This window comes from Propithecus coquereli, unplaced genomic scaffold (assembly GCF_000956105.1).
Source record: "Propithecus coquereli isolate 6110/MARCELLA unplaced genomic scaffold, Pcoq_1.0 Scaffold227, whole genome shotgun sequence".
NCBI classification, from domain to species: Eukaryota; Metazoa; Chordata; class Mammalia; order Primates; family Indriidae; genus Propithecus; species Propithecus coquereli.
In genome coordinates this window covers 2,049,979-2,074,675 of record NW_012147808.1, presented here as the reverse complement: position 1 = coordinate 2,074,675, position 24,697 = coordinate 2,049,979, and the positions used below count along the sequence as shown (strand labels likewise).

The 24,697-nt window shown below is 47.5% G+C and overlaps 1 protein-coding gene across 1 annotated transcript in view; it reads left to right on the top strand.

Annotated features, from left to right (window-relative positions):
• The first annotated feature begins 6,986 nt into the window (after positions 1-6,986).
• The window catches only part of LRP4 (low density lipoprotein receptor-related protein 4), a 45,512-nt gene continuing 27,801 nt past the window's right edge, over positions 6,987-24,697 (top strand). The window contains 11 exon segments of the mRNA XM_012645101.1: positions 6,987-7,082; positions 7,327-7,463; positions 8,094-8,202; positions 8,204-8,254; positions 8,256-8,328; positions 21,527-21,673; positions 22,878-22,994; positions 23,265-23,378; positions 23,733-23,849; positions 24,127-24,255; positions 24,458-24,577. Of these exon segments, the coding sequence (XP_012500555.1) occupies positions 6,987-7,082; positions 7,327-7,463; positions 8,094-8,202; positions 8,204-8,254; positions 8,256-8,328; positions 21,527-21,673; positions 22,878-22,994; positions 23,265-23,378; positions 23,733-23,849; positions 24,127-24,255; positions 24,458-24,577 (1,210 nt within the window).

Below are 24,697 nucleotides of genomic sequence, written 5' to 3'. Positions count from 1 at the left end.
AGAGGCAGTCTTCATTCATCTTTAAACTTCCAGGACCATACACAGTGCCTGGTAGAAGGCAAGTATCCAATAAATGCCTGTTAAATTAATTTGTTCCCCAGTAGATTAAAAGTCTAGAAAATGAAGGCCACCCAATCCATAGAATTTATGGTTGCCTTGTGGCAACAAATTCATAAAACAAATTCGTTAAGCAAAAGGCCAGCAAAATGCAAGACATCATTGAGAAAGGCATTAAAAATCAATCAGAAAGCACTGGCATATACTTCCTTCACCTAAGTACTGTGTATGACAGACCACCAGGTCTTTAAAAATGCCCAGAAAAAAAGCAACTAAGTCAACAAAAGGCAATGCTTCACATAGACAAGTTAAGAGAATTAGTTCAGGCTGGGCGCGGTGGCTCACGCCTGTAATCCTAGCTCTCTGGGAGGCCGAGGCGGGCGGATTGTTTGAGCTCAAGAGTTCGAAACCAGCCTGAGCAAGAGCGAGACCCCGTCTCTACTAAAAATAGAAAGAAATTAATTGGACAACTGAAAAAAAAATAAACAGAAAAAAATTAGCTGGGCATGGTGGCACATGCCTGTAGTCCCAGATACTCGGGAGGCTGAGCTGAGCCCAGGAGTTGGAGGCTGCTGTGAGCTAGGCTGACGCCACGGCACTCACTCTAGCCCAGGCAAAAGAGTGAGACTCTGTCTCAAAAAAAAAAAAAAGAGAATTAGTTCAGGAGGTTGCGAGAGAATATATTATACTACAAATTGTTAAACTTAGGATATGAATTTAGAGTTCCCAAATTTCAGAATCTTAGGACAAAAAGCTGGAATCTGTGTCTATTTTTTTCTCCTTCAAGCCATCCTCTACATTATCACTAGAGTTTATTATTCTGAAATTCAAATTTGACTATTACTTCTTCACTTAAAAAGTGTTGCTGACTCACCATTACTAGGATGAAGCAAAGCTCCATAACATGCAGACATATAAATCCTTTCACAATTTGGTCCAAACCTCCTTTGCCAGCCATCTTGCCACCCACTCTTCTCTACTTAATACTCCAGCCAGCTTTGCTATTCAATATGTTCCAAAATATTGAACTTTCTGACATCCTTTGCTTTGGCATAAGCTCCAACCTAGAATGTACCGCTCCCATATTTTCTGGTTAGTAAACTACACATCCTATAAGACATAAGCTAAATATCACCACCTCCATGAGACGTTATCCAATCTGCCAAGGAGTCAGTAGCCACCCTGTATGTTAGTGTATTATATTCTATATTTATTTGTTTACCTGGGTATCTCTCCTCGTGGATTATGAACTGTTCATGGCCAGAGAACATGTTTTATTTGATGTTATAATCTTCCCACTACCCAGAAAGACATTCTAAATATTTGTTGAAAGTCACAATGATTTATGCTTGAAATTGGAAAATGTATGACAAATTTACAAAAAACTATCGGCTGTAATAACCTTAAGGAACTTATCAAAAAGAATAAATATCCACACAGCTTCAAAACAGGTTCAGATAAGTCCATGGATGATAAGTCCATATAGTCCTTAAGGGAAACTAGAATCTAATATGTTATGATCTTATTGTGTGTTTTTTTTTTCTTTTCTGAGAGAGGGTCTTGCTCTGTTTCCTGGGCTACAGTACAGTGGTGTCGTCGTAGCTCACTGCAGCCTCAAACTCCTGGGCTCAAGCAATCCTCCTGCCTCAGCCTCCCAAGTAGATGGAAGTACAGTGTGCACCACTACGCCTGGCTAATTTGTGTGTATGTGTATATGGAGATGGGGGTCTCGCTATGTTGCTCAGGCTAGTCTTGAACTCCTGACCTCAAGCAATCCTCTCACCTCAGCCTCCCAAAGCGCTAGGATTACAGGCGTGAGCCAGTGAGCCCAGCCAGTCCTATTGTTTTGAGGGGAACATTGGAAGATAACTCTCCTTTCCAAGACATACCCATTAGAGGCATTATCAGAGGTATAAACCTAGACTGGACAGAATCTGTCCTAACATTGTAATTATTTTGATCTTTTGGGAATATTTTCTTAAGAATATTTAAATTAACTTATTAAGCTTTTCCCTAGGAGACTAAAATTTTAGATATCAGTTAAAGAAAACCAGAGTCTGCATGGTGGTGCATGCCTGTCATTCTAGCTACTTGGGAGGCTGAGGTGGGAGGATCACTTGAGGCAGGAGTTGGTCGTCCTGTGAATAGCCACTGAACTCCAGCAACATAGTGAGACCTCGTCTCTAAGAAAATAAAAAGAAAAAAAGAAAATCAGATATTAGCTCACTACCTACCTAAAAAGAAAAAAAGAAAATCAGATTTTAGCTCACTACCTACCTATTCTTCTTCCTAGGAAAGTAGCATCCTGATTGTGTAGAGTCAGAGGTATAAAAAGAATAGAAAGATGAATTTAAAAAATAAAGGTAGTGCAATCCCTCCCTTGTACTTTGTAGGAACTCAGTAAACGTTTGTTAAATGAACACATATAAAATATATAAAGGGCATTTAATTCAGAAACAGTTTTCAGTAATAGTTGGTTATTAAGAGGTCTGCTTTCTACTTTCCCTAATTGCCCTATGTTCTTCTAGCCACGCAAGAGTATTGATCATTCTCTGAATGTGGCAGCCACTTTTTTTTTCTTTTTTTTTTCTTTTTATTTCAGCGTATTATGGGGGTACAGATGTTTAGGTTACGTATGTTGCCCTTGCCCCCCCCGCCCCCCTCTCCCCCAAGTCCGAGTTTCAAATATGTCCATCCTTCAGGTGGTGCACATTGCACTCTTTGTGTATGCAAATACCCGTCCCCTCCTCCCTCCTCCCCCCTCCCCCCTCCCCCCTGCCCAACATCCAATAGATGTTATTCTTATATGTGCATTTATGTGTTGATCAGTTAATACCAATTTGATGGTGAGTACATGTGGTGTTTATCTTTCCATTCTTGGGATACCTCACTTAGTAGAATGCGTTCCAGCTCTATCCAGGAGTATACAAGAGGTGCTATATCACCATTGTTTCTTAAAGCTGAATAGTACTCCATGGTATACATATACCACATTTTATTAATCCACTCATGTATTGATGGACACTTGGGTTGTTTCCACATCTTTGCAATTGTGAATTGTGCTGTTATAAACATTCGGGTGCAGGTGTCTTTCTTATACAGTATCATTTGGTCTTTTGGGTAGATGGCAGCCACTTTTGAGACATTATTCCTTTGTTTATGCCATTCCTTCCATCTGGAATTGCCCCACCCCCCCGCTGCCCCATTGTCTCCTTTTTTACATGGTGAAATTTTCTCACCTTTAATGCTCAGCTACTCCAAACTCATGGATCCTCTCTTCTCTGTTTCCACAGGCCTTTATACCTATTTTTATCATACTATCATTGCTTTTCAAATCTTCCTTTCTACTAGATTCTGAACTTCTTAGAGACCCTATCTTACTCATCTTTATATTTCCCCTGGCCTAGCAGACTGCCTGGTTTTCATCTATTTAACAAAAATTTACTGAGCAATATATGTCAGTAAGTATTCTAAGGTACTGGAGAATAAAACAAATAAGATACCCACTCCACTGGAGCTTATTATCTAGCAGTGGGGAGATAGACAATAAACATGTAACAACAAACAAGATTATTTCAAAGAATAAGTGCTATGGAGAAAAGAAAATAGGATAAAGGCAGTGGGTGAGAACAAGGCAACTTTAGGGTGGTAAGGTGAAGCTTCTCTGAGGTCATGACGTTGAGCTGAGAGCAGCCATAGGAAGGGTCTATGGAAACAGCATTTGAAGTAGAGGAGACAGCATGTGCAAAAGTTGTAGGACAGGAATGATGGCATGTTGCAGTGCTGAAAGGAAGCCAGCATGGCTAGAGCAGAACCAGTGAGAGGAAAAGTGGTCAAAGAAGTACGCAGAGGTCAGGTCATGTAGGACCTTGAAGGCCAGGTGAGAAGTAAGGATTTTATTTTAAATGCAATAGGAAGCCATTGGAAGGTTTTATGCCCAGTAATGACATGATCTGACTTATGTTTTTTAAGAAGTCAGTCTGTGTAGAGAACAAATTACAAAGGGGTAAGTGTGGAAATAGAGAGATCATTTACATGGACGCTTGATTCATATTTGTTTTTAAATGAGTATTTATTCCTTGATGTATTTTTTTTTACCCACCATTCTAAATTTACCTTTGCTGCTAAAATAGCAAGATATACTGAGATATTTGCTGCAAAGCCTCTATTTATATGTGCCAGGTGTGTGAATATCAAGCTTTCAGAAGATAAAAATGTGCTAGAATGCCCCACCTTTCAGGGTGTGCCCCAAGTTAGGCCGGGGATCTGAATCAGCCACATGCCCCAGATCCTGACTTGAGTACCACTGCTGAACTGGAATGTGAAAAGTATTGGCACTAGAAATGGTGATGTGGAGGTTTTATAATTAAAGAAAGCACAGAAATGCAAATCAGACTATTCCCTAAGGTTTTCACTGTCTCTGGTCTCCAGTAGTAGCCACCTGCACCTAGATAAAAGCACACGAATCACTAAAAGTCAGTGATACTTTTCCATAAATCCTATGGATTCTTTCCTAGCTCATGGCCTTTGCACATACTGTTCCTTCTGCCTGTAAGGCCCTTGCCATCCTTTCTTAGCCTGATGACTCTTACTCAGCTTAAGTGTCAGTATTTCTGACTGGCCTTCCTCAAACCCCTAAATCTATATCAAGTCTCTCTTTTCACAGGACCCTATACTCTTCCTTCAAAGCCTCTCTCATCTGTAACTTTAAATTCATTTGTGGAAGCACTCTTTCAATGCCTCTGCATACTTCCAACCCCCTTCAACCATCAGACTGTAAGTTCCAGGAACCCAATATATCTGTTCATCACTGTCCCCACAGTGCCTGGCATATAATACACCCTTAATAAATAGTAACTAAGTGAGTGAATACTGGAAATAGGACTCCCTTAGCTCCTTTTTCTGTGTTTTTTCTTGTTTTCCCTTCTAAAGTTTTAAGAACTCCTTCCCTGTATTTACCTTGCAACAAGAAAGTGATTCTGGAGAGATGATAGAGCAATGCTTTGCAGACTCATGTTTTTAATCTTTAAAAGCAGAGTTTCTCAACCTTGGCACCATTAACATTTTGGGCTGGATAATTCTTTGTTGTGGGGGCATGTCCTTCTCACTACAGGATGTTAAGCAGCGTCCTTGGTCTCTACTCATTAGACGCCAATAGCATGTACTCCCCAAAATTGCTGGGCATGGTGGCCTGTTCCTGTAGTCCCACCTACTCAGGAGGCTGAAGCAGAAGGATCACTAGAGCCCAGGAGTTCCAGGCTGTAGTGCACTATTATTGCTCCTACAACTAGCCACTGCACTCCAGCCTGGGCAACATGGAGAGAACCCATTTCAGGAAAAAAAAAAAAGGTCTGCAGGTATTGTCCCATACCTGTAAAAATCACCCTTCATTGAGAACCACTGTTTTAAAGTATAAAACTTCAGGTCTTGTTCTCTTTTAGAAGAATTACATTTAGAAATTCAGGTTGTTGAATGATGCCTGGGCTATAAGAGAATTCTCCCAACACAGTTGGATCAAAATAGTGCCCATTCCTATCTTGTTTCTGTAATACTCCCTGCATTTCCTTTGAAAAGGCCATTAGTGATGGTCTAATTCAGGGCAATATTCTGATCTTGGAAATTCAGCCTCCTGGACCGTCCTAGAAAGATGAAGGAAAGGGGTAGTGTTTCTGAGGAAACCAGCACCTCTGAGACCCCTCTGGAATTGGCAGTCCCCTACAACTTTTCTGGGGGCATGTCCCAGAGGACAATAAAAGGGAGACAAACAGCCCATTCTGGCATGCTTTTCAGGATCTCTCACTCCAAACAAGAAAGTCTGAGAGGCCTGGTAAAAATAAATATGGCTTAGTACTCCTGGCACAAGAGCAGTTTCTGACAGCCAAGACTTAACTCACTCTAGGGGGTGACCCAGGCAGGGACTAAGCACGAAGTCGTTTCTACCCATTGATATTCCCAGTGACTCACAGCAGCCAGGGATGGCTCTGTGCAACCAGACTGTGCTGAACCATGGAGAAGGACTGAGGATGCACATAGAAAACAGTCTTGCAAGCCTGAGTCAGACAGGGACAGCCAGCCTCCCTCTTCCTCTCCAATTCCAGAAAAACAACACAAATCATGCCTCTGGAAAGGAACCCTTCCTTTGCATACAGAGTGGAAACTGTTTATAAATTCTTAATCCCCTGACATTAAAAGTATGGGGACCGCCTGTCCTGGATTTTTTAGGACAAATGTGTTCATTATACCACATGTCCCTAGTTTTCATTTGGAAAAAAATATGGTCTCCAGAATCACAAGCTCTTTCTCAACAGGTTTAAAAGGAAATCTTCATAAGCAACATATATTGACACCCTGAGACCAACCAAAACTTCATTAGAAATGGGAGGTGGGGCGGGAGCTGGGGAATCAGCCTCTACTCACTTTTTTGTCCTTGGATTTTAGGCTATGGTGACTAACGTAGGACAGAGAGGTTGACTGTTTTTCCTAGCGAGAAGATCATGTAAACCTGACCTGACTCTACTGCCGCCTTCAGTCAGCAAGGAGAACTACATACCCAGAAAATGCCTCGGTGTTAGTTACCGTGGTGATGCTAGCTCTACCACTTTGCATCTGGGTAAAAATTTCAGGTAAAATGGTAATGGAGAAGTACTGACTAAGGAGTTAACACTTCACGTGTTTTTGTTGTCGTTGCTGTTGCAAAGTGCGGTTAATGTTGCTTTGCTCAAAGAGGGTAATTTGAAGTGAAAGCCTTGAAAAATTGAAAACAAGCAAGGGTGAAATGTCAACCTTGGGAGAAATAGTTGGAGAAATCTCCTAATATCTACTTTGTGCTATACCAAATTACTTTCCTCTCAGTCAACATGGGTTATCATTTGGGTCTTCCTGACTATTTACTGGTGATAGAAAAGTGACTTAATGAAATAAATCCACAGATGACCCAAAGCCAGGAAATGTTGGCATATCAGTTTGGAGGGAAAAATGATACATTGGGCTATGAGGATTTTGAGGACTTGGGCAAAAGGAACAAAGTAAGTCTCAACCTAGAAAAATGGAAGGTGGCAAAATTAACCCACATTATTAAGATGTACTGGCAATGAGAGGGATAGGCCACAAAGCTAAGACTAGAGAAGAGTTTATAATTTTATGTGGTAACCCAAAAGTTAAATATTGCTGGGAGGCCCTACACACTGAGGCTGGAAGCAGGCTGAGGTCTTTGGAGCAGTGCAACTGCAAGTAAGGACGTATTTCCTTACCCCCTCCCTTCCTTGTCAGGATCAGAAAGTCGAAGAAGGTGAAGAAGCTAACAACGCTGATTTACAAAGACAGCGAGGAGGAACTAAGTCTGTCTGGGCCAAATCTGGACGTCTGAGCTGGGGCGACAAGAGCCAGACAACCACCTCAGGAAATGAGTAAATGAAAAGGGGAGGTCGTGGAATTATTTAGCCCAAGAACAACGATGCCTAGACCTGGGGAGGGGAAGGAGGGGGCACGAAGAAAATCTCAAAAAAGGTATTTTGACAGTGAGAACGCCAGTTAAGATACAGCACTCCAGGCCCCCTGATGTCCCTTGTTTGATGTCAATAAAGACCGAGACGATTGTGCATTAGCAAGCCTTGCGTATTCTGAGACATCAATAAAGTCTGGATTTGGGGCCAGTAGGGGGGCCAGGTCACGTCCAGGCGACATGGGTTAGGCCGGGTGCTTCTCCGTAGCACAGAGCTAGAGTGAGCGGGGTCTGAGAGGGCAGCTAGGAAAATTTTTTAAGCTAGGGACATTCGAGCAGTAGTAATGGGGACAGAGGGGGGTGCTCTCTCGAGGGCCAGGAATGTGGGGGCGGCCTGAGGAGCGGGGCCCCAGCAGGAGGCGCCGGCGGGGAGGGGGCGGGTGGTCGGGGGACCTGGGAGTCCGGACCGAGGGCGGGAAGGGGCCGGCCCGGCGCTGGGGGCGGGACCAGGCGCGGTGGCGGTGGCGGGGGCTGCGGCGCGGGGGGCGGGGCGGCAGGGCCCGGGACACCCCCTCCCGGTCCCCTGGCGGGGAAGCTTCGGCTCTGGCAGCACTGGAGGTAGCAGCGGCCGGAGGGCGACTTGCGGGGCGCGCCGGCCGCCGTGGACCCGGGACGCTTCGCCCCTCGGGACCCTCCGCCGACTCCCTCCGCTGCGGCGTCCCGCGGGAGCCGGTGGGACCCCGGGCCGGCAGGGAGCGCCGGCGGCGGCCGCGGCACCATGAGGCGGCTGTGGGGCGCGCTGCTGCTTGGCGCCCTGCTCTGCGCACACGGTAAGCGGCGCCGCTGTGCCCGTGCCGACCGGCCCATAGGGAAAGTTTGTCCCCGGGTCCGGCTGCTGCAGGACTCACCTACCGGGAGCCGGACGGCGCAGGCTAGGGCCTGAGACCCCCTCGCTCTCACTCCAAGCAGTAGCCCTGAGATTGCGTGCCGGGCGAGGGGACCAGGAACTCCCCCAGCTCCTCAAGTCTAAGAAGGGGCAGTGGCGGAGGAGCTCACCCGGACTCGGGTCTGGGCCGGGGGTCGGGTAAGATCCGAGGCGTTCGCTCGCTTTTCCTTGTTGCTCTTGAAGAGCTGGGAGCTTCTTCTCCTTCAGGTTAAGACAGGGTCTCTGTGTCCTTGGTGCCAATGAATGTGTGCGAAGAAAGGGAGGCGGGGGAGGATGGTTGCTAAACCCACAGATTGTAAATAGCCCTTCCAGGGGCTGGGGGTCTCGGGCGGATTGCGGAAAGGGGCCCCAGTGCAGTCTGAGTTCTGGAGCTCTGAGGATTCCTCTACTCGGGGAACAATTTCTCAGACTCCAGACCTTGCTCCCACCGAGGGTCTCTGGGCACTATTTGCTCGCAGCATCTCCCCTTAGTGGTGTTTTGGGTTCCCTCTCCTGGCTGCGGCCAATCAGCTTTCTGCCCTGGATCCCTCGGGGGAGGGGGTTGGAAAAGGGGCTGAGGAGGAACATAGGGAAGAAACTGCTGGAAGGCTCCCGCAGATCTGCCCTGGCCAGGGGGACAGGGGGCGGGTATCGCCGAACTTCAGAAGGCAGCCTCCCGGCCCGCGCGCTGGAGCTTTGGCCCTCGGGGGAGCCGGACGGATGGCAGCGGGACTGCTGGTTCATCTGCTCCTTATTAATAACTTGTTTGGTGCCCGTACGCAACTGTTGTGTGTGATTAGGGCTCCAGTAGAATCCGTTTCTCCGCAGCCTCTTAAAGACCGTGGGTGCACCCCATGATTTAGCAGCTGCCTCTAGTTTGTGCCCGAAGGAAGATCAAAGAACTTTGATCTTTGAACCCCAACCCTATTCCCCCACCGCTATTCAACGTGTGTGTGTGTGGGGGGGAGATTCCCATTCTCCTCGCAGCCCAGATGAGGGGGTGGGGTTCAGAATGGAGGGGTCTGTAGACCCTGGCCTTGCACCCGTCCTTTCTTTAACGTAGGGGAGCTCATGTGGAAATGGTGCAGATTTCGGAACCTGCCTGGCAGGGCGTGGAGATGTCTGGGCACTTGTGTAAGGATTGGTTTACCTCCCAAATCCAAAACAGAGTTCTCATGTCTGTTATTTAAACTACCCTGGGTTTTAAACGGCTTTTTCCATGTCCTCTGTAGAGCCGACCTAGCTCTTTCTTTCCGAGGAGTAGCAGCCTGGCCGACCCACGTTCCTCTTCCCACTGTGCTCTCCCCCTCCCCGGCTCTCTCCTAGAAGGTTATTTGTAGCCTCTTTGGCGTGTCGGGACAGCGGCCCTACTGGGGTAGGAATGTAGCTGTTCTTCCCACCACATGGGCCCCTTAAAGGGACAGCTATGCTTTTTGGGGGGTTTCCCCCCTTCGAGTTGCAAGGGAAGGAGATGGAACTTTCCTCTTGGCCCCCTGGAGGAAGTTTTGAAAAAGATCAAGGGAAATGGCTAGGCCCTTGGAAAAAAAAAAAAAAAAAAAACAGGGCTAAAACGGATACCAACAAAGCCAGAGAGGAGATTGTCGCCTTCTGCCCTAGGGAAGGGGGAGCTTGAAGGTTCCGGGCTGAGACTGGCCAAGAGGATTTCACTGCTCCAGAGCTGTCAAAACTGCATACATTACATCCACCTAGAGGATGGGGGGTGAGAATGGATGTAGAGAATTGTGTGTATTTAAAGCTTCACAGAAAAAGGATGGGAGAGTTCTTGGTAACTCTTTTGGCTTCCTTTTTAAAGGAAAAAGTTTAATAGAAACTTTTACGCATGGGAGGCTTTCTATGCACATGCGTAAGGGTAGTCAGTGGCATGAAGATTTACGCTTCACCTGGCCTGATGCTGTGTCATCCTTGAAGGCCTCTGGAGGGGACACATTCACAGTTCACCAGTAAGACTGAGCAGTTGTAGAGCCTGGAACCAGCACAACCAAAAATACCACTATGACAATCCCTGACACTAAATTCTAGGGGCTTAGGGAGACAACAGTTTTGATAAGTGTAGTAGTAGCTCAGTTAGGCAGAATTTACCTCAGCTGAATGACTTCAAGACACTAAAATTTAAGGTGCTTATTTGGATGCTGCTAGTCCTTTATCCTAGAGCCTATAGGTTTGGCTTTAGCCTACATAACACTCCAACCGTAAAGAAGGAAGGAAACTTGATTGCTGGTGATGGCCATAGGTATTTTCATCCTGAGGGTTTAGGTAAGGCCATGGACATCTATGACCATTTCAAGAGTGGAAACCATGTTTGTCCTGGAGGTCCCTTCTAGGTAAGTGAAAAGTTGAAAATTCTGCCCAGGAGTGTGTAGGTAGATAGACGGATGTATCTGAGAATAAGTGCAAAAGACTTGAGCTGAGACTGCTCTCCTTTCCATCTGGCTGTTATGGTTGTCATGAGCATGGTTGTTATGGTGCTTGAGTGACCTTGTCGCTGATCTTTTGGACTTGTGAAAGATGCTTGGCCTGTCACTGATTTTGGATTTCCTCTTCTGTCCTCTGTTGAATATCGGATAACATCTTTGGGATTGGCACGTGGTATTAAGAATGACAGGTGCAAGGGAACTAAGTCTGGCCATGTCTGATATAGGGCACGTTTGTTGGGCATGTCCTGGGCCAGCAAAGAACACAGGAGGTCACAGAGGACAGAGCGTTTTATAGCTCTTTGCTCATTCTTTTTTTTTTTTTTCCTGCGAGTCCAGGTCTTGCTTTGTCACCCAGGCTGGAACTCATAGGCTCAAGCGATCCTGGCTCAGCCTCCTCAGTAGCTAGGACTACAGGTGCATGCCACCTCACCTGGCTATTTTTTAAATTTTTTGTAGAGACAGGGTTTCACTATGTTGCCCAGGCTAGACTTGAACACTTGACCGCAAGTAATCATCCCGCCTTGGCCTCTCAAAATGCTGGGATTACAGGTATAAGCCACGGTGCCTAGCTAATTTATTTGTTTTTTTGTTGAGACAGTCTCGCCATGTTGCCCAGGCTGGTTTGCTCATTCTTTCTACTGATTAGTTGTTAGTCTCGACCCCTAAGAAAAAGGAAAATGGGAGAGATTGTTAATGTTGCTGCTCCTTTAAAGAGAAAACTGGGCGGGGGGCGGGGTTCCTAAATAGGAACAGAATTTCAGGGACTACTTTAAGAAGTGGTCTTGTCTTTTTTATGATTGTACATATCTCATAATTATGAGACACTTCCAGACCTTTGTTTGGCTAGGTCTGTTAGTCTATTCCAGCCACGATCTCGCTACATTCCTTGACATAGCTTAGCCAAGAGTTTTGTCACAGTTGCCTGGGCATGGGGCATCTGGGCCCCAGACTGTGTCTGGATTGCCATCTCATCTTCAGCAGCGGAAGCCCTTTGCCCCTCCTCCATCTGGTAGGATTCAGTGTCCCAGGGAAGACTCAGTGCCGACTGGTTGGCTGGCAGCGCATAGGTTTGGCCTTATAAATAGCTCTGATGACAGCCTGTGCTTGCTTCTCTCCCTCCAGCTTAGAGCTGGCAGGGTCCGGTTCTTTCTCCCTAGTACACTCAGGAGCATTCCCTGAACTGGGCTCTGCACCCATTCACTTGTTCATTTATTCAGCAAACACATATTTGTCAAGCACTGATGTAATCACTGCATACATAGCTCGGTAATTAAGAAGCAAAGGCAGACCTGGGTTTGAATCTTGGTTTTGGCACTTCTGGGTGACCCTGTGCAAAAACACTTAATCTCCCTGAACTTAGGGGTTCTTATGTGCAAATAGGAGGGGGGGTTAGTAATAAATTATACATAAGAATATTGTAAAAATTAAATGAGATAATAGTATGTCAGCACAGAGCTTGACAACTACTGTGTTACTATAGGGCTTGATAAATGTTCCCTGTTAATGAGGTTGCATAAGTAGATCAGAGATGGTTCTTGCCTTTGGCATATGCCAGATTAATAACTAGATTACAGTGCTATGCTAAAATGCGGGTTTGGTCCTTCATTCATTTCAGCTGAATTTTTGCTTTTCTCTTTTAAAGATCTTGCCCCATCTTTTTCCTCTTGAAAACCAAATGAAACCTTTCAACCCCTTAGTTTGTGTTTTCGCTGAGTACACCCCCAAAATCTTGGCTTAATAAACCTTCATTGATTGAGATTTTTGCCTCAGTCATTTATTTGGGTTGACAAACTTAAGCATCATTCCCTCCTGTCCACACTTCCAGAAAAGAGGTCTATTAAGCTATAACATCAGTCTAGAGGAGCCCACTCTGCCTTGGTTTTGAGGGGTCAGAGAGTTGGAGCTTTCCTCTGAGAGTGTCCCTGTTAGGTGGTCAGGGATGCAGCCCGGCAATCTCTCGCTCTAAGATTGCTGTGACCTGGGGTGAAGGGTGCTGGCTGGGGTCTCTTGTAGCTGGAACAGTTTAGAATTCCAAGCTGTCCCTCCCACTGGCCTGAGAAGGGAGTCAGGCTCCAGAGCTCATAAGGTAGTAATTGCCCCAATTTGGGGGCTGGGCTGTTGCAGAGCCACCTTCTCTCATGAGTACTGACAGGTCTTCAATCAGGAATCCTGTCAGTGTGCAGGGATAATCGATGTGGGTCTCTAGCCCCCAACTCACCCTCAGCCTCCAGCTCCTCCACCCCAGAGTTTGACCCCTGTTGTCTCTTTGTTTATTCCTTTTCAGTTGGTGCCAGTGATGTGATGTTTTTGGGAGTTGCAGAAAGTTGACCATAACCAAGAGCAGCCATTAAAAAGAGCTGATTCTCTAGCTTCCTGGTGGTCCTTTGACTCCATTTTCTGTTCTGCGTTTTTGATTTAGCAAGAAGCAAACATCCTAGGTGCCCTTGGGCACCTCTTATGCCCATCTGAGCAGACTTCATTCTTCCACTGCTTGAAGGCATTCCCATCCTTGCTCACAGTTGAGTGGGTTGACGGTAAGCTCTCCTTGATGCCCTGTGCCCCCATGCATGATGGAACTCCCTTATCATTCAGGTTAGAATGAGGAGGGGTGGGGCTGCCTGAGACCCAGCTGGGGAAAACCTGGCTAGGACTTGCTGCAAGCCTTGACTTGGCCCATGGGAGCGCCCCCTCACCTCTGTGCAGAGCTGAGGATTGGAGCTGTAAGCAAAGCCGGAAACAAAAGACTGGGAACAAACCTCCCATCTGGCTGAGAGGCAGCAACACAAAGATGCTGCTGCATAATTTATCACCGGGATGCTCCTGGTTCCAGGCAGCACCTTTTTGGGGGAGATGGAGCCTCCCCCTGTCTGGGTATAGGGCCAGGCAGATATAGAGTAGGGTATTGGGAGAGACACCTCATTAGCCTGTGAAATAAAGAAGCTGCAAGGTTGTAAGTGCCTCTAGTGATCTTTCCAAGCTCAGCAGCTCCACTTCCTGTCAGGCCTGAGGTGGGGAGTGCTCCAAGTGTTTCCTTCCCGTGGCCCCAGCCTTGGGAGCTTGACTGCCACCACCTTGTGGGCATGAATGAGGACAAGAGACAGCTTCTCTGTTGGATTGATTACAGCCTTCTAGAGACCAACTGGCGAGGCCAGGTTATAATATCCATAAGCCTAGCAAACAAGAAAGGGGAGATTCCATCCTTCCATTCTCCCTCCCCCAGGCAGTTTAAACAAGAAGTTTCAACTATGGGTTCAGAGAGGCAATAACAGTGAATGGCTCTACATTGTGTCTCCCCCAAATGAGATTTTCTGCTGTCCTGGGAATGATCTTTTCCAGGGACCATTTTTGTGCCACAGACTGGGACATGTGGTCCAAAAAATACAAATATATCTCTGGAGCAGTTCACATTTTTAGTGTTTTGCCATATCCCTGAATCTGTGATAAGCATTTAGTGTATATTATCACATTTACTACTCACAATATCCTTATGAGGTAGGTGGTATTAGATTCCTGTCTTACAGATGGGAAACTGAGGCTCAGAGCCCTTTGCTGTCACACAGCTAGTGAGTTAAGAAGGCAGGATTTGAACCCAAAGTCTAAGCTGTTAATCCCCCAAGCCAAACTACCTCTCAGAACAGAATATTTTACATCCGGGCTATCCCAGAAGATCTAGGTTGGGAAGAGGTTGGATTGACCCCCTCCTCTCTGTCTTCACACCTCTTCTTCTCAGGGAATCCCAATGTGTAAGGAATTACTTTTCAGGTGTTTTTGGTGGAGAGAGACTTTAAAAAAGGCTCCCAACAAATGTGGTTTGTTGCTCTCTGAAGCCACATGTTACTATGTGGACCTTGGGTTTTGAAATGGATGGGGAAAAAAAAGCAATATTTTGAGCAGCCCTGCACAGAGCAGAGCCATGCACAAGCCCTGTTGGATTTGTGAAATTTGTTAACAGCTTCCTGGTAGGGCAAGTAGAATTTTGAAGATCTGTATAGACAGCCTAGTATCAGCTACCCTACTGGGTTGAAAGAGAAGACATACCCAGATGAAGATAATGGGGTTAGTAATAACAATAATAACAGCTGCTTTCTATGAACCTCATGTGTATTATCTCATTTGGACCTCCCAGCAAGCCTATGAAATAGATGCTGTTGTTACTCCCATTTTACAAAAGAGGAAATTAATCCATTTCTGAATTGCTCTGTACTTTATGTTCTGAATTCTGTCTTCTATACCTGCCTCCTAAGAATCAGTTGATGATAAATTAGGCATAATTTATCAGGGTAAAGGATACCATGTACCTCAAGCTCCTCTAGAGAAAGGCAATAAAACAGGACTCTTGCCACCATATTCTCTTCCACCTCTTCTGTGGTTATTCATGCCACTAACTTAACCTACGGTGGTGGCACTGCTGCTTGGTACATGGTAGGGTTTTTAGACATCTCAAGTCTGGAAGTAGCAGGTGTTAATAGGGGTGGCTGGATAAGAAAGTTCTGGGGTGAGTCAAATCTGTAATAGCAATAGCAAGAGCTGTCATTTATTGAGCACTTAGTATGTGCCAGGCATTTTGCTAAGTACCTTTATGAATTAACTAATTTAATTCTCATAACATCCATATGAGGGTAGGGGCTCTTGTTATCCCAGTTTTCCTGACGTAAAACTAAGGTATAAGGAGATTAAATATCTGCCCAGGATCAGACAGCTGGGAACTAACAGAACCAGGATTTGTACTCTGGTGAGTTTTGTTACCATATTCTTAACATTATGCTATTTTGCCTCATAACTTTGGAGGCTGCCCATTAAGGACTTCTTTTCTTTCCTGTGTTTAAGAGTGGCAGAAGAGAGTGGGACTTTCAGAGACCAGTAATCATGTATCTGATGGTGTCCCTTTTGAGAGGGCACACTAAGGAGAAGACTTCACCATGTAGATTTTCAAACCAACCAAATAAAGCTGGCCTCTAAGAATCAGAGGAATAAAAGGGACCACGGGACAGAAATAAGTAGAGTCATGGCATGCCAGTTTCACAGCCTGATAACACAAAAGTGAATGGAACTCTCATAGGAGAAGGGAGTAAACTTAACCTGGGTAGGACTAGGAAGCTGCCTTGCAAGGAAGCTTCCAGTTCTCTTAAGTACGGGTTGGGTAAGAAATACTTTTGTTTTGGATATTCCAGGCCTCTCTTTTCCTTTGACTCCAACTCTCACAAGACTCTGGAGGAATGTATCATTCATTCATTCATTTCACAAACTTGTATTGATTATCTACTACATACCAACCATTGAACTATGCAATGTGAATACAAATACAAAGCCAACTATCACACAATTCCAACTGCCAAGAAGCTTCTAGTCTAGTAAGTGAACAATACCTAGGGCCTCTGGGGCACAGAGAAGGGGCTTCTGACTCAGCCTGAGCCAAGTGGTTCCAGGTGGGGCAGTGTCAGGAAGGGGCTCACTTTCCAGCTGCCTCCTGCTGCCAGCTACTTAGTACTTGCTTTTCCTATTGGTACTGTTTCCCACGCAGGCTCTGCCTTCTCAGACAGAGGCTGTTTATAGATCTCTCCAGACTCTGGGTGTCTCTTGGAGGAGGTTAGGTCTGTTCCCAGGTGGCTCCTTGCTGTCACTCCTTTCAGTTTTGTCATTTTGCCTTGCTACATGGGCTTCCCCTTCAGTGAGAGATGCTTACTGAGTAGGCTGCAAGGAACTGAAATCAGTGGATTTGTCCCTTGATTAGCCTGAGGACAAATCCACTGAGTCATTTCAAATAACTTATCCTCATTAAATAAGGCTTATATCCTCACCATTGTTGCCCGTGGACAAGAGGAGAGCGGAGGGCTATAGCGTGTTATAAGAAAAACGTCCTTCATTTACATGAGCGATGATCCCTCCCATTCCCATTGTAATCCTAATCCCTTCTACGCTGGGATAGCTGCCATGCTCCAGAACACTCACAGGCACTCCTTAAACCTTCTCATCTCTGGTTCAACTTGAAAAAGCTGCTCTGTAGCTGTGTGTAGTCACTGTCCACCCAAGTGCCTCCACGTGACAGGTGTGGTCCACCTTCAGCTGAGCATTCAGTGGAATGGTAGAGAGCAGACACTTGAGTGTGCATTGGTGTCACCTGGAAAACTTATTGAAAGTCCAGATTTTGAGATCACAGAAAGAGAAGAATAAAGGTCTGAGAGTCAGAATTGGGCTACCATCCTGGCTCTTCTATTTACCTCATGACCTTAGTCAAAGCAGGTGACTTTACCTGTTAAATGGGCACTATAGTAACTGCTGAGCACTATTGTAATGATTAAATGAGAATGCAAGCGCATATGCAAAAGTAGCTGGCAAACTAAAGAAAAACTGCTAAGTATAATTAGTTGTTATCAGTAACCCTGTTCCTTCCTGGACCAACATAATACTGAGGCACTGGGACTTCAGACTTTCCCGGCTTTACCACTTTACCTTAGAGCAAGGGAAATTGGTCTTTACTGTAGCAGTTACCAGAAGGAGAGGTCACAGACTCACTGCATATTTGCTAATGGAGAATGCATAAAACTCAAGGCCCTAGAAGTTATAAATTTCCCTTTCTGACCTTGGGGTTTTGGAGATTCTCACAATATTAATGCCATTTATTGGGAAGCAGTATAATCACCTGCCTGGGTATGAATGCTGGCCCCAGCCCTTAGTACTTGTGTGATCTATCTACAGACTTAACCTTTCTGTGTCTCATTGTTCTCAGCTGTAAAGTGGTGATAATAACAGTGCCACCTTCAGGGGTTGAGAGCATTTAGTGATGTAGCACATGAAAAGCACTTAGGAAAGTACTTGGAGGACACCTGGTAAGTACTCGATAAATGATGGCTGTATTATTATGAAGCTTTTGCTGTGTGCCAGCCCTCTGCTAAGCACTTTACGTGGATTATTTAACCTTTTTTTTTTTTTTTTGGTTTTTTTTTTTTTTTTCAGAGACAGGGTCTCACTCTGTCACCTAGGCTGAAGTACAGCAGTGTGATCAGAGCTTACTGTAACCCTGAATCCTGGGCTCAAGCAATCCTCCTGGAAGGCTAGGACTACAGACACTCACTACGATCCTGGCTATTTTTTTCTATTTTTTGTAGAGGTGGGGTCTTGCTATGTTGTCCAGGCTGGTCTCGAACTCCTGGCCTCAAGCATTCCTCCCACTTCAGCCTCCCAAAGTGGACGGATTACAGGTGTGAGCCACTGTGCCCAGCCTAATTTAGTCTTTACAAAGCGCTTTGAGTTAGAGATATTAATATTCCCGTTTTGTGGATGAGGAAACTGAGGCTTGGAAGCATTACCTAACTTGCTCAAATTTGTAGAATTAGTGGTAGAACCAAGATTTAGTCTCTCTGATGCCAGAATCTATGCTGTCTGCTGCTTCTATGTTAGTGTGTCTGGTATACCAGATGGATGTTTCCCTTCTTCAAAAGAAAGCAGTGAGAAATTGGTAAGGTGGCTGGAGCAGGGAAAATGAGATATAAGCGGTGATATTTTGGTTAACCTCTCAGGAAGGTCCCATGAGCACATTAACATGTGTCCCAAAACCTGGATGCTGTTATGACCAAAGATAGTGGAACCTTGGGGAGAGACTTTTTCCTTATTGAATTGCAATAATGGGACTGCTAGAGCCCAAGCCCCTGGAGGCCAAGGGAGCTTGTCATGTGGCTGACAAACAGCTTTCAAGGCCAGTAGCTGAATGTTCTAATTCAACACTTCTTAAAACCAAGGCTTCGTTTTGCCACCCACAGTCATTTGTTTCCCTTCTTCACTCACCATTCTTTTACTTAAAAAGGGTTAAAAGCTGCTTTTATAATGACAGCCAGGACTTGAGTGAAAAGGCACAATTCCACCTCTGGGGACCCCAGAGGGGCAGCAGTTGTCCAGAAGAGTTTGCTTTTTGGAGTATAATGTGTCTGTTTACTGTATGAATGCCCAAGTCAAGGGTTTGCCTGACCGGTGGCTGCCTGACCTTCGGTGTGGCAGGGCAGTGGCCGTGCTGGCTTGGAGATGTTGGTTTGACGTGCAGGAAGTTGTGACTCTGCAGCTGCCTGCAACTAACCTGATGCCCACCGGATGGAATGCTTTGTTCCTGAAGTCCGCACAGGGAAATCAGGGCTTCTGTTATCACTCGGCCAAAGGTGGGGGAGGGGCCCTAAGAAAACAAAACGGGACTGAAGGCTCTTCCCCTTCGGTACTCCTTTTCACTTGCACGCAGCACCGGACACTGCTGTCCTTGCTTTCCCCATTCTGGTACTCAGATTCTTAAAATCAAGGCTTTTTGGAAAAATTTAACCCCCACATCCCTGCACTTTCACACCCCAGCCTCCATTATTGAACATCTTTGGTGCCAAGGCATGAGCCTAGTTTCTTCCACCTTTATTTTCTCATCCAATCCTTGTGGCTTTTTTTTACAAATGAGGAAACTGAGGTTCAGGGAGCTAAGTGACTTGCACATGGTCAGACGGCAGCTGGCCAGTGGAACCCAGATCTGTCTGCTCCAAGTCCAATGCTTTTTCCTCTGCCTGCTCCCTCCGATGCCCCCTTCTTGTCACTGCTTTTATCCTGAATTCCTCTCTGGTGCATCCCCGCTCCCTGCAGTGCGTGGCTAGAAGTACTTCTCAACTTCTATTGACATTTTGAGCCAGATAATTCTTTGTTGTGGGGGCCTGTCTGTGCATTGTGGCATGTTTAGCAGCATCCCTGGCTTCTACTCACTAGATGCCACTTGTACTGCCAATCATGACCACCAAAATTGTCTGTGGACAAATGTCCCCGGGGGGGGGCAGACTATCCCCAGTTGAGACCCACTGGTTTAGCTTCACTGTGACTCCCCATGACGGGGGATCTGTGTGCTGGGGAGGCCCAGCACATGGAGTGTGAGTAAACATCTTTGGTGTTTAATCCAGCCAGAGTTCCCCAAAGGGGTGCCTGTAGCTATGATGAGCCTGTCCTACTACAGAAGTTCCTCAGGCTCTGTTGTCTAAGATCTAAGTGCGAAAAGCCCTTTTCCCTTCTCAGAGCTCAAAACAGGCTGGCAGGCTGGGGCGGGGGCTGGGGCAGGGGTGGTAGCTGGGTCTTCAGTGCTTCCTGGGGAAGAATCCTCTGCCCTGCATTTGCAGAGAGACCTGGAGAGACAGGAGCACAGGGCTTGGAGTGAGGCTTTCCTGTGTGGTGTAGAGATGCTGCACCTCCCAAACAGACACTCCTTGGGTCTGGGCTGGAAATCCTGCATCTTTTCTAGGGCAGCTGAGTCCTGTAACATGTGGAGGTGGCAGGGGAGGCCTCAGTTGGGGATCTGGTGAAAGCCATGGTTTCTCACCCCAGAAATGTCCATTTTACACTGTAGCTTCAGGGGTCCAGAGATCCCAAAGGCCATCCCTCTCTCCATCCATTGCAGTTAGGAAGCTCTGCCTTGTGCTCATACTTACTCTTGGGGTTGGAGTGGAGAGGAGGGGTCTAGAGCTCTGTCCTTGCTTTTGGAGGGCATAGCAGCACACCTTTTCATTCCAGGCCCTAGGCCAGGCCAAGTAATTGTAATGTGAGGCAAGGATATACACCAGGTAGATGAGCCAGGAGAGAGAAACTGGGCCAGGTAAATAGAAAGGAAGAGAGGCGGCTCCTTCCCTGTTCCAGCCCAGCCTGACAGCAGGGCATGGCTGAGGGGAGGAAGAGGAGAAGAAAGCAAGGGAGAGAGATGAGCAATAAGCGGTGGCCCCCTCCTTCCCCAGCTGCGAGCAGAGCAGCCCGGCCCAGCGGGCTGGATGAATGCTGGGAAGGGGGAGAGTGACCCTGGCAGAACCCTTTGTTCCAGCTGAGGCTGGAGCGGGGCACTGAGCCATTCACACGCCATCCCAGGGCATCCTGCTGGGCACTCTGGGGAGGGGGCACAGCAGCCGGTCATGGGACTTGGCCAGGCAGATAGCTCAATGCTCAATAGAGCAGCCCAGCTGCATGCTGCCGAAGCTGGGGGAGGGGCTGCATCTGCCAGCCTTCCTCAGGGCTGCGGCCTGTGCCACAGACAGGAAGGGCCTAACTGGTCTCAGTTACTCTGCCCTGAGGTGGCCTTGTCCCCGGCCCTTCCGGTCCCACTCCTCCTGGTCACCCTCCCCAAAAGTAACATCTGACTGGAGGACTCATGACAGCCCATGCTGCTTCCTGCTGCCCTGTATGGTTTCCTTATCCTAAAGAGGTGCCAGCATTTTAATTCCACTATTATTTCCTGCTCTCCCTGGCCAGCATCCCAGGGTCTGGTATAAGACAGAAGGAAAAACATCCGTATCTCAACCTATTTTTGGAGAAAAGGATATGAAGCCCTCTCAGCATCATCTCTTCTGTCCCCTGCTCCCCTTCTCTAAGAGCACCTACCCTCTACGTGGCATCGTTTGTCTCTGGGCCTTTGGAGGTGCTGTACAAAAAGGCCCTGTCACTGAGGGGGTCACCTGGACTGTCGGTGAGCTCAATGTCAGAGGCTATCTTCTGGACCATTTATGCCCTGGAGGAAGAGGGGAGGCACGGTTACATCATCCTCATCTTCCTTGCACTGTCACTGTGGCTCCCTAAGTGACAGTCCCTTGGACTAGGCTCTTCTGCCTTACCCTCCGAATGGGCTTTGGTTGAGTGGGACCTGGGCCCTCAATGGTTCCTTTTGCCTCTGCCCAGGCCTGGCCAGCAGCCCCGAGTGTGCTTGTGGTCGGAGCCACTTCACGTGTGCAGTGAGTGCCCTCGGCGAGTGTACCTGCATCCCTGCCCAGTGGCAGTGTGACGGAGACAATGACTGCGGGGACCACAGCGATGAGGACGGATGTAGTAAGTACCTCCCCGGGGAAAAGGGGGAGGTGGTGGAAGAGGGGCCTGGAGGTGGAGGCAAAGGCAAGGCTGGTGGGGTGTTCTGTGCATCTCCTGGTCAGACTCAGAGAGCTGGACTCTTGCAAGGGTGCTGGATATTGACAAACGGGTAGTTTCTTCACAATATATATGGTTCCAACCCTCCCATATTTCTTTCGGTTGGTTCATGCATGTATGTTCAATAAAACAAACTTGGAAACAAGTATAAAAGAAAACACTCTTAAAACAACAGGTGGTCTCTTTAAATAGATGGCTCTGAATTTAGGTGAATATCTGTTTGTGTATGTGTACTGCATATTTGTGCATTTTTAAATTTATATACTGTACAGAGATGTAGATTGCTTCCATGTTTCTTATTTTGGTATTTTGTATAATCACACCTTTTTAAATAACATAAACTTTGTAAGAAATCTTCTATTCTCTTTAAATCTCCCTTTCTCCGCTGCACAGCAACATTTGAACAATAAGCCGGGGTGACCTGTGTTTGATATATAGAACTATCCCTGTGAAGCCAGTTGTCTGGGTTTAGGGGTGCAATCTCTGACCTACCTGCAGCATCTGTGTCTGAGGGTGGCTAATTAGTCTAATGAGAACGAAGCTACAACCTGGACCTCATTCAGCCTAACCAGTTCAGCTAATTGTGTTAATGATAAATGCTTCACTTTCATGTAGCATTTTCCTATGTGTTATCTCCTATGAGCCTAGTATAATTACCCACATTGTACAGAGAGGGTAAATGACTTGCTCAGTGTGATAAGTAATGACTTCTAGAATCGGAAATTGAACCCAGGTGCGTCAATCATCATTTTAACAAGAGGAAAGGAGAGAGAAAAGCACTTCTTTCTCTAGCCTGTATTTTCCTTACGCTTTCTTAGTGGCTTTGAGTTCTTTGGGTTGTTCTGTGAATCCAACCCAGCCCTGCCAACCCAACCCTGCCCTGTGAGTCCCTTACCACGATTCCCTTCTGATACTCTCTTCTTGGCTGCAGTTTCTGCTTAGCTTCTCCATCAGCTGGGGGCAGGCCTAGGCGTCTGTGAGGAAGGACTGTAAGATACACAGGTGGATTTGGAACAGGAGATGTTGCAAAAGGATTTCTGGCCAGTTAAGCCTGCCTGAGTAAGTGTACCAGGTTGATTCAGTTTTCTCTTCTTTTCCTGGGACTCAGTGCTGCCCACCTGTTCCCCTCTTGACTTTCACTGTGACAATGGCAAGTGCATCCGCCGTTCCTGGGTGTGCGACGGGGACAACGACTGTGAGGATGACTCCGATGAGCAGGACTGTCGTGAGTGTTGGCAGGGGCCAGGTGGACTCCATCAGGCTCTGTTGGGAAAGGATTCTCAATGAGAAAGTGATGCCCCGGGCCCACATGAATCCTTGGGTTTTCAGCTCTTTGTCCTGTCCTTTCACTTCCACCCTCGGTCACATAAGCCTGCAAGAGGCGGCCACCTCCTTTGGAGCCCTTGGGGCAGCATTGGAGCTACTTGGCTTTATGTCGGGCTTCCAGGCACCGGACCCCACGGCCTGCAGCAGCCTGACTGCTCTGTGCCCACAGCCCCCCGGGAGTGTGAGGAGGACGAGTTCCCCTGCCAGAATGGCTACTGCATCCGGAGCCTGTGGCACTGTGATGGTGACAATGACTGCGGTGACAACAGCGATGAGCAGTGTGGTGGGTAGCGCTCGGTGGGGAGGCAGGGTGGCCAGTGGGCAGCCTGGCCGTGGGAGGAAATAGCAGCAGTGGCCCTAGCGTTGCCAAACCTTGAACTGCCTCAGGTGTCTGGGGCAGCTGGAGGAAGGCAGGAGGGGCAGAGCAGTTCAGGCCCCCCAGAACTGTAGACCGGGACCCTGAGGCGCAATCTCTCCAGGGCCTCGGCTTTCCCTGGAGAGTCGGCACCAAATCTGGGGGGTCTTTGAGGAGCTGAGTCAGACCCCGCCAGGGCCAGTGAGGCTGGGAGTCAGGGAGGTGGGTAAGAGGGTTGCCTGTGGGGCTCCCCCAGGATTGCTGTCCCGTTCATCCCCCCAGACATGCGCAAGTGCTCTGATAAGGAGTTCCGCTGCAGTGATGGAAGCTGCATTGCCGAGCACTGGTACTGCGATGGCGACACCGACTGCAAAGACGGCTCTGACGAGGAGAGCTGTCGTGAGTGGCCCCAGGCCTCTGGCTCTTGGGCTGGGCTAAGGGAGAGGCTGAGGGGTGCATGTACAGTGGCCAAGGACAGTGGGTGCTTAAGAAGCAGCTCCTCGTAGGCTGAGCTAGGACGGGAGTGGGTTCCCCAAGTGGGAAGGCAGGGCTCCCTTTGGTCCACCTGAATATGGGAGTCTGTAAGGGCCGTCCCAAGTGAAACCCGGTTACGTGTCACTTGACAGAGGTTCCAGGCCTGAGTGCTTGCCCCTCCCCACCTCTTCCTTCCCTCCAGCCTCAGCAGTGCCAGCGCCCCCCTGCAACCTGGAGGAGTTCCAGTGTGCCTATGGCCGCTGCATCCTTGATATCTACCACTGCGATGGTGATGATGACTGCGGAGACTGGTCGGACGAGTCTGACTGCTGTGAGTGCTCTGGCCAGCGGGGAGGAGGGGAAGAACTCTCAGGTGGCAAGGCACAGGTGCCAGCTGGGACAGGAGCTCAAGGGAGGAGTTTCTGGATTCTCCGGTCCCTCTTGGGCAGAGATGGAGAAGCTGGGGAGCTGGGGCTGCCAGGGGACACTGTGTACACAGACTGGCTAGAGACAGAAGTCTTATGTTTCCTCAGCTTCCCACCAGCCGTGCCGCTCTGGGGAATTCATGTGTGACAGTGGCCTGTGTATCAACGCAGGCTGGCGCTGTGATGGCGACGCAGACTGTGATGATCAGTCAGATGAGCGCAACTGCAGTGAGTAGAGGGATGGCACCAAAGGCTGGGCTGGGACTAGGGGGAGGGGTTGTAGAGCCAGAGCGAGCATTACCAATAAAGCTTGAAGACATATTGGACAGGATCACCATGTACAGTTGT